At 57.5% G+C, this 9,410-nt stretch overlaps 1 protein-coding gene across 7 annotated transcripts in view; it reads left to right on the top strand.

Annotated features, from left to right (window-relative positions):
* Window positions 1–68: 68 nt before the first annotated feature.
* The window catches only part of Celf5 (CUGBP, Elav-like family member 5), a 31,967-nt gene continuing 22,625 nt past the window's right edge, over window positions 69–9,410 (top strand). For 2 of the 7 annotated variants that reach the window (XM_013505242.1, XM_013505244.1), the window contains exons 1-2: window positions 73–198; window positions 7,943–8,025. In XM_013505242.1, the coding sequence (XP_013360696.1) occupies window positions 192–198; window positions 7,943–8,025 (90 nt within the window). In that variant the 5' untranslated portion in view covers window positions 73–191. Of the gene's footprint in view, window positions 199–7,942; window positions 8,026–9,410 lie in introns of all 7 variants that reach the window. The other 5 variants (XM_013505241.1, XM_005405845.2, XM_013505246.1 and 2 more) reach the window with 4 other exon arrangements.

The following is a 9,410-nucleotide window of genomic DNA, read 5'->3' as shown; positions in this document are numbered from 1 at the left end:
CCCGTCCCCGCCGCCGCGCCCGCTGTGCCGGGCGCTCTGCCGTCCGGAGCTGGGCCGGCCTGAGCCGCTCCGGGCCTTGACGCCGTCACACCCGGGCTCCGTCCTCCACCAGGTCCCGGAGGGGCTGGGAGGCGGCCGCGGACCTGTGACCTAGTTCAGTCCGCCGGTTCCCCGCTCTTCCCCGGCCTGGCATGCCTGGTGAGCTCAGATACACGTTTGTTGAATGAATGAATGAATGAATGAGAGAGAGAGAGAGGGAGAGAGGGACTGGGTGAAGGAGTCGGTGGATGATGGCTTCCGCAGGGCCTGGGGAGGGTCAGCTGGGACAGCCCCCGACCTGTCACCTCCGCCTGAGACCCTCCAGATGGGGGGGCACACCTCCCATCCTCCACCTCTTTACAAAATCGACCGCCATCCCCCCCAAAAATGGGGACCTGAAAATCGAACTCCTCCTTGTGGCTGGCCCAGGAGGGCGGGGGGCTCACAGCTGACCAGCAGTCAGGCTGGGTCCTCTGCTAATGGGGGACCCCAATCCCTAGGCTGTCTCAGCACGATTTCTAGGAAGACTCTGGGGAAAATGGGGGGCCGTCCATGCGGCCCCGGTGTTGCTGCGGGGGCCTCGGTGAGGTCTGTGTCAGAGGACAGCTGGGTGCTGGAGAGGACTTGCTTGTGCCGCTCGTCTCCCCCCGAAATCTTCAGCAGTGGAGGGGTCGGCCGGGTCTTTCTCTGGGCCGGAGCCTCAGTTTCTGGGAGTGAAGTGTATTTTTTTTTTTTTTTTTTTTTTCCTGGCTGGAGAATGCTGGGACCCGGGGGCACCTCAGGGTCTCGCGCATCCTTTCGGAGGGCGGAAATGGAGACACAGGGTGTCTGCGATAGCCACTTTCAGGGGTCCTGACTGTTGCCCGGTTGCCCCCTTTCCTACCCCCAGAATGCACCAGGTAACGGGTCCCCAATCTGTGTGACACCCGGCAGGACTTGACCTGGCCACTTGGAGTGAGTTGGGCACGGGCAGGAGCCAGGGGCATCGGCTCTGCCTCTGGGCCTCTGCTGTGTGATTCCTGGCTGGTGCCGGCCCTCTCTGGGCCCTAGCCAAAGCAGGGTGGCTGCTGAATGGGAAGGCAGGATTCCTGGGGGAGGGAAGGGACCTTAGGCCCCTCCCGCCAGCACTCCTTTTATGTGGTTTTATTTCTGGGGAGCCAGAAATGCACCTGCCAACTGTTGGGATGGAGCCGCGGGAGGGGCCCCCGGGGTGGAGAGAATTCCCCCCAGAGCACATCCTCCAAGCGGCTCTGCATGCCCGGATGTGGGGTCCTGTGGGGCGGGGGCCAGGGGAGCTGTGCAGGCTGGAGGGCCGCAGTGGGAATATCCGCGCATCGCGCTCGCGCCCCAGATGGAGGGGTAACCTAGGCTTGCCTTGCCCTTGATTTTTGCCCCTTAATCTCTCTGAAGTGACCCCACTGAGAAGGGCTTCAGAACATCAGTGCATTTCAGGGAAACTGAGTCCCGAAGAGCCGGGGGGGGGGACCCTCCTTGGTCCTCACACGACCACGTCCTGACCCCCATCCCCCGCCCACCTCTCCTTCCCAGGCCCGGGATGTGGAGCTTCGGGGCAGAGCGGTGGCAGCCCCCCAGCCAGGATGAGGCCCTCAAAGACGATGTGGGAGGGAAGAGCCCGGACATCCCGGGCTGGGTGCCGGCTGCCGAGGCCTCCGCAGGGGGTCGGGCAGGGAGGGCGGAGGCCGGGGTCAGGCGGGCTCGGGCAGGGCTGGGGTCAAGGTTAGGGTTAGGGCTGTTTTTCCGCTTTTAGGAGGCAGTGATGGAGACGGAGATAGACCCGGAGTCAGGAAGGAGGGATGCGTGGGGACGCCGGGACCCCGAGGGAGCAAGGGTCCAGGACAGAGGGAGAAGGGGTACAGGGCGGCCGGTCAGCCACTCCCAGAGCCCCAGTTCTGCCCCCCATCCGGAGAAGGATCCAGCCCCCTGCCCCCGCCAGCCGGGACCCTGGCTTCCTAGTGGCCCCTGAAGCCTCTTGGGGCGGTGACCTGGTGGCACGGACCCTGCTTCCAAGGGGACCGTAAGGTGCCCCCCACGTGGGGACCGCACGTGAATGCCCCCCCAGCCCGGGGTGGCTATGCTCGGCCCCCTTTATGCAAATCCCACCCGTATTTGCATGCTAATGACAATATTTATCTTAAAGCAGTGCTGGGGATGAGGGGGCGCGCGGGGGTGGCGGGGGCCGCGTTGCCATGGGAGCCGGGGAGGGGCAGGGGCGGCTGCAGCGCGGCTCCGGCGCGGCTGAGAGCCCAGGGTGAAGGGAGGCGCGGGGAGGGAGTGACCCAGCCGCGGAGCTCTCAGTGTAACCTCTAGGGGTCTAACTCAGGAGCATCTCCCACCATGCCTCAGTTTCCCCAGCTGTCCTTAGGAGGCCCCGGAGCCTCCTGTCTGTGATGTTGATGCTGTTTCTGCTGTCTGGTTAGGCAGAGAACATTTATTGAGCGCCGCTGTGTTCAGGCATGCCTGTGTGCGTGCGCGTGCCTGTATATGTACACTGCCATCAGGGACTAAGAGAGTTTCCTTAGGGACCCATGGTGGGACAGGGTGCGTGTTAATACACCTGCCTGCACTGACATTTATTGAGCAATTGCTGTATACTAGACTTTAAGGCCAAAGCTAGACATGGACATGTCCAGCTGCAGGGGTGGGGGGGATACAGAAAGGCGCAGGTTGGGGAAACTGGATAAGAAAGGGGAGCTCTGCTTGGGGAATCCAGCTGCATGCAGGGGAGCTTTAGAATTGGGGCTTTGAAGGTTGAACAGGAGTTTTCCAGGTGGAGGAAGCACTGCTTTATTCATTCACACAAACACTTCGGCCTCCTATGAAGGACAGGAGGCACAGTGGCGAGCAAGAGGTGGGTGTGTGTGTCTCCCTTCCTGGGTTTGGGAAGAGAAGACCGGGTGGCGAAGGCCTGGATGTGAGAGGCACTTGTGGAGGGTGGGAGGGGAGGCAGGAGTTTGGAGACTTGGCAGCTGGACTCCTGGATCTTGCACGTTTTACTGAGGGCACTGGGGAGCCATGGAGGAGTTTAGAGCAGGGAGTTCAGACCAGTGAGGAAAGGCCTGTTAATTTCCTGTGCCCCTGGGTAAGCAGACAGGCGGCTCCTGCCGGGGCAAAGCTCTGGTGGGGAGGAGAGGCCCTGCTGCAGAGGAGAGGAGAGGGAGAGGGGGAGAGGAGCTGTGTTCTCCTCCTCCACAGGGACAGGGAGGAGATTGGAGCCCAGAGGGGACCACGCCCCACCCCAGGTCACGCAGCAGCGTGGTGGCCCAAGCCCCGAGCCACTTGGAGGAGGAGAGGAGGGAGAGACAGTGAGATTTGCCAGCACCGGCGGGAGCGCTGTGTTTGGGAGACGCCGGCCTCGCACGGTCCAGAGGTCCTGGTCGCCATCAGTCGTGGCCACAGCCGTTGTCATGGTGGTGCCGCTCAGGGGAGGCAGGGACGCCCTGTCCTCCAGGGAGCACGCGGTGGGACAGAGCAGGGAGTGGCCGATGAGTCACTGGCTGGGCTGGGTGCGGCGGGCTGGGGGTGGGAGGGGCGCGGGCCGGAGGTGTGAAATACGGGGGTGCGTGGATAGGAATCGGAATGCGTGGATAGGAATCGGATGGAGGGGCAGATGGACGCCTGGGTGATGGAAACTGGGTGCTTGGGTGGATAGATTCAAATCGGGTGGGTGGGCGGCTGGAAGCCGATGAATGGATGGATGCAAATGTGGACGGTAGTTGGGTGATAACAGTGTGGACGGGGTGGGGGGGGGTTGCGGAGGTACAGGTGGACACGTGTGCTCACCGAGGCGGGGGGCTGAGGGACGGGCGGAGGAGGACCGGGATGGCGGTGAGGGGAAGACAGGCAGGTGCCTGCCCGGTGCGCCCGGCCGGCCTTCCGCGTCTGGCGAAGATGGCTGATCATCCCCTTCGGGATCTGGCTCTCAGCCTTGGCTCTGGTTTTTATTTTCGTGGGATCTTGGACAAGCGCCTTCATCTTCTCTGAACTGAGCTGCTGTGTGACACATGGCAGGTACTGAGGGCCGCCTCACCGAGCGGGTGTGACTGTGAGAGTTACTCTGGAATTAGCCCAAGTGCTGTCGTGCGTGGGACAGAATCCTGCGTGCACGGTCCGGCAGCCAAACCATCGAGGAGGAGCCATGGAGCCCCTGTGATGTGCACCGGGCACTGAGCTGGGCTGTAGACACACACAGCAGTCTGGGGAGGGGAGAATGACAATACACACAAATAAAGTGTAATTGGTGTGCATGGTCAAAAATAAGTTATGATGTGTGTTACCTTGGCAGTGAAAGTGAGGTGACATTCGAGATGAGACTGGAATGGCAGATGAGAAAGCTGTTGTTCTAAAGCAAAGGAAAAGGTTGTCCAGGCAGTGGGCAAGGCATGTGCAAAGGCCCTGGGGCAGGACACAACCTGGGATGGTGCAGAAACAGCAGGAGGCCGTTTGGCTGGAGCAGAGGGAGCAAGGGTCAGAGAGGGCGCAGGGGAGGAGGGGTGGGGAGGGCGGCTGTGCAGGGCTCTGTGGGCTGCAGGAGGACTTGGGCTTTGGCCTGGGAGATGGAAGCGATGGAGGGCTGAGGACAGAGGAGGGAGGGACCTGACTCAGGGGCTCGCAGCACCCTCTGACTCCTATGGGCTGAGGGTGAGAGCCAGGGACCAGGTGAAGGGGACTGGGCTGGACCCTGGGGAAGTTTTTGTTTCTGAGACAGGGTGTCACCATGTAGCCCAGGCTGGCCTCGAACTCGTGCCGATCCTCCTGCCTCAGCCTTTTTTTTTTTTTTTTTGCCTCAGCTTCTTGAGTACTGGGATGACAGATGTGTACCACCACACCTAGTCTAAGTCTTTTTCATTAAAAAAAGTTGTGCATGTGCACACATGCCCATGCATACTCTGTGTGTGTGTGTGTGTGTGTGTGTGTGTGTGTGTGTATTCAGGCCCTTAGATCAGTGGGACAGGCTTACTCAATGAAATCATCCCCAAGTGCCACTCTCTTCCTGATTTGGGTAGAAATCCAGAGGCTGCCTCAGACATGCTGTGTGGGCTCGAGGAAGCTGCTGTGCCTCTCTGAGTTTTGGTTCCCCCATCCATACCAGGAGCACAAGTGTGAACATAAACACAGTGAGGTTCCGGGGGGTGGCGTGCACCTGGAGTTCACCCATTACCCTGGACCTTCTCGTTTGCCTGCAGAGACCCTTTATCCAAATGCAGTGATGTTCGAGGTTCCAAAACAGGCATATCTTTTATTATGCAGGAGACAGTTTAACCCACAACATCCTCTTATAAGAGGTGATCGAAATTATATGATGAATGTTTAAATTTTAAAATGTCTTACAGCGGGGCGTGGTGGCACACGCCTGTAATCCCAGCACTCAGGAGGCTGAGGCAGGAGGATCGTTGCGAGTTTGAGACCAGCCTGGGCTACAAAGTGGGCTCAAGGCCAGCTTGAACTGTATAGCAAAACCCTGTCTCAAAAAGACAAAAAAATAAAATAAAATAAATAAAATTTTTTAAAAAATGTCTTACAATAAAACCCACATTCCCATGAGTCCCGCTGAAAATCCTCCCCCTCACTTTGAGCACACTGATCCCATGGTGCTGGCTGCTTTCTGCAGCAGCTCTGGAGTCCTCTTTCCTGAGGGTCTTTATGGGGCGCGATCAAAGATATGATGAATGCTGCTGCCACACACCATACAGCGGAGAGGCGGCTCGTAAGCACAAGGTGCTGTGTCCTCATCCAGCTTAGTCACCCACCTGCTACTGTGCGACTTGTGCATCTTCCCCCAAGGCCACGAAAGGGAAACATTTTGAATCTGCTCTGGACATCAAGGCAGCCCGGACAGCATGATTAAAGACACTCAGGAAAGAGGCATCCAGAGCTGCTGCAGAGCGGGGCAGCATCTGGGAAAGACACAAACCTGGGGACAGCATCTGGGAAACCTCAGAGGGTGCCCCGGCCATTAGGGCACAGCCACAGCTGGGCTGCCTGGGGTCAGACCCTGGATTGCAGGTGTGGTGGCGCATGCCTGTGATCCCAGCACTCAGAAGGCTGAGGCAGGAGGATCACTGAGAGTTCAAGGCCAGCCTGGGCTACACAGCCACACCCTGTGTGAAAAAAACCCAAAAAAATCCAGACATTTATTCTCTCACAGTTCTGGGGCTGGAAGGCTGAAGTCAGGGTGTGGGCAGGGCTGGTTCCTCTGAAACTCTGGGGGCAAGGTGTCCCACAGCTCCCGGTGACCTCTGGGGTTCCTAGGTTGCACTGACGTCGCCCCATCGCAGCCCCGCGCCTGGCTGAGACGTCCCGAGCGGCTCCCGAGTTGCTTCAGCACCAGGGACAGCGGCGCGGCTCGGAAGGCGCTCGCTGCTTTGGTGTCCTCTCCCAGCTCCCAGCCCTTGCTGCTTGCTATTTTGCTTTAAGGTCGCTTCAAAGACCTGGCTCTGCCTTCCCATGGCCCCACGCTCCAAGTCCCGCAGACCAGGACTTTGTGAGGGAAATAAAGACCCAAGGGGGGTGGGGCGGGCTGCGCCCTTGTTTTACAGCTGCCCGCAGCCCAGTTTCTTGCCAGTCCTGCCGATTTTTCTCAGCTATTAAGGCTCGTGGTTGGGGGCCGGGGATATAGCTCAGCGGCACAAGCGCCTGCCTGGCAAGCGCAAGGTCCTGAGTTCGATTCCCGGTACCCTCTCCCCTCCAAGAAAGACTATTCATCTTAAGGCGATTCCTTTCCCCGAAAACCTTGGGGAGTAAAATTTAGAAAACAGAAACCTCAAGAAGAGAGAAAACAGGTGCAGTGCCGCATGCCTGTCACCCCAGCACCCTGGGAGGCTGAGGCAGGAAGATCACAAATTCGAGCCCAGCCTGAGCACCTTAGCAACACAGGGAGACCCTGTCTCAGAATAAAATATAGAAAGCTCTGGGGATGCACTCAGTGTGAAGGCCCCGAGTCCCATCCCCAGTACTGCAAAGCAAGAGGAGGAGAGAAGGGAAGGAGGAGCCACAGAACAGTAGATGTTTGTGTCCTGTTTACCTCAAAAAGGGTAAACACGTAGAATCTGTAAAGAGCTCCGATCAAGCAGCAAGCTGTTTGACTTTGTTTTTGAGGCAAGGTGTTACTAGTAATCCAGGCTGTCCTTGAACTCATGATCTTCCTGCCTCTACCAGCTGTAATTTTAATTTTGGTAAAATATATATAACATAAAAATTACCAATTTAACCTTTTTTCCCCCTTTGGTACTGAAGACTGAACCCCAGGACCTTTGCACTGAGCTCCATCCCCAGCCTGTTAATATATATATATATATTTTTTTCAATAAGGTCTTGCTCAGTTACTCAGTTGCCTAAGCCAGGCTCAAACTTGTGATCCTCCTGCCTCAGCCTCCCAGAGTGCTGACATTGTAGGTGTGCACCATGACATCCCGCCAATCGAACCATTTCTAATTGTGCAGCTCAACACCACTTAGTACCCTGACCCGGCTGCACGCCATCCCCACCACCCACCTCCAGGCCTCTCTCATCCCAGCCCAAGCCTCTGTCCCCAGGAAATGCTGACTCCCATCCTGTCCTTGGCTCAGCACCCCCATCTCCTTCCTGTCTCTGTGGATCTGGTGGTGCTGGGGCCTCCTGGGAGTGGGACCCTGCAGTGTCCGTCCTTCTGTATCTGGCTCAGTTCCCTGAGCAGCACAGCCTCAAGGTCCATCCTCCATGTAGCAGTATCAGGACTTTAATCCTTTTCCTGGCAGAGTAATAGTCCCATGTGTGGAACACTGTGTGCACCCATTCTGCTGTTGGTGGGCACGCGGCTGTTCCCACCTCTGGCTGTGGGGGTCATGCTGTGTGACATGGCTCTACGGGCTCCCTCTTCACCCCCTGTTTTTCTTCCCCACTCCAGGCTGTGCCTTCCTGACCTACTGTGCCAGGGACTCTGCCATCAAAGCTCAGACTGCCCTGCACGAGCAGAAGACCTTGCCCGGGGTGAGTCCTGCATGGTGGGGAGGAGGGGATGGAGGGCTACTTGGACTGGGGCCAAGCCCTTCTTGGGATTGGCTGAAAAACCCATGTGCCTGCTTCTGGACTTGGAAAGAGATATAAGAGGGCAGACATCTTCTTCCGGGTGAGCATTTATACTGCTTGTACCGTGTTGTAGACTTTGCAGGCGGGGGCTGTGTGTGGTTGTTCAGGTTGTATACTGCACCAGCCTACCTGGCCCAGAGTGCATGTGTCATTAGAGACCTAAAGGATGAGGACGTGGAAAAAACATGCAAAGGCCCTGGGGCAGAGCCCAGTTCATTACAGGAGCAGTAGGGAGACCCATGTGGCTGGACCAGGGGGAGCCAGGGGCAGACAGGGAAGAGGGCAGGCAGGGAGGACATGGGTGGGTCATGCGGGTTACACTTTCTGGGGACACAAGGTGTGCCTTCAATTTGTTTCAGCTCTCAACAAGTAATACAAATCCTGGATTGTGGTCTCAACCCCACCGTGAAGAATAAAAAGCCACTCTTCGGGGTGTGCTGTGGCTCAGGCAATGACGTATGCGTGGGTCCCATCTGTCCTTGCTGTGTGACAGTGAGCCAGTGACCTAACCTCTCTGGTCTTCACACCAGAAACATGACGCTGTATCAGTCCTTGTCCTGGTCCTTATATAATGAATCACCTGAGGCTGGGGATTTGAGAAAGAAGAGGGGTCTATCAAGCTCATGGTTGGAGGGGGCAAGGGTGTGGCACCGACATCAGCCCTCCTCTGGAGAGAACCTTGCTGCAGACACATCACAACACAGGGCAGTGTGTGAGAGGGAGGGGTCATGCAGTGGGGCAGGAAGCCAGGGTGGGGGAGGGGATGTCTCACTCCATTTATTTATTTATGTATTTTTTTCTTCTTTTGTGATACTGGAATTGAACCCAGGGCTTTTACACTGAGCTACATCCCCGGCCCTTTTTTTATTTTTTATTTTGAGACAAGATCTCACTAACTTGCTAAGTTACCTAGGCTGGGCTAGAATTTGACTTTCTCCTGCCTCAGCCTCCCAGAGTGCTGAGATGACAGGTGGGACACACCAACCCCAGTTCCCATTCTGTTTACAGCTCACCCTCCCTACCCAAGAGAACTGTTCACACCTGGAGGCCACGCCCCCAATAACCTAAACTCCTCCCTCTAGGTCCTGCCTCTTAAAGGTTCCACTGCCTTCCAGCAGAGCCTCACTGAGGATCACACTTCTGGCCCATGACCCTTTGGGGGGGGTCACACCCTGTGCAACCCCTACCAGACAGGAGAGGAAAGGGCATCGCAGGCACAGGCAACAGCACTGCTGAAGGAATGTAGGGGCTGGGGATTTAGCTCAGCGGCACAGCGCCTGCCTGGC

Source organism: Chinchilla lanigera, unplaced genomic scaffold, assembly GCF_000276665.1.
Source record: "Chinchilla lanigera isolate Chin_1 unplaced genomic scaffold, ChiLan1.0 scaffold00094, whole genome shotgun sequence".
Lineage (NCBI taxonomy): Eukaryota > Metazoa > Chordata > Mammalia > Rodentia > Chinchillidae > Chinchilla > Chinchilla lanigera.
Note: the sequence above shows the minus strand (reverse complement) of the source record. Positions and strands in the feature narration are given on the sequence as shown.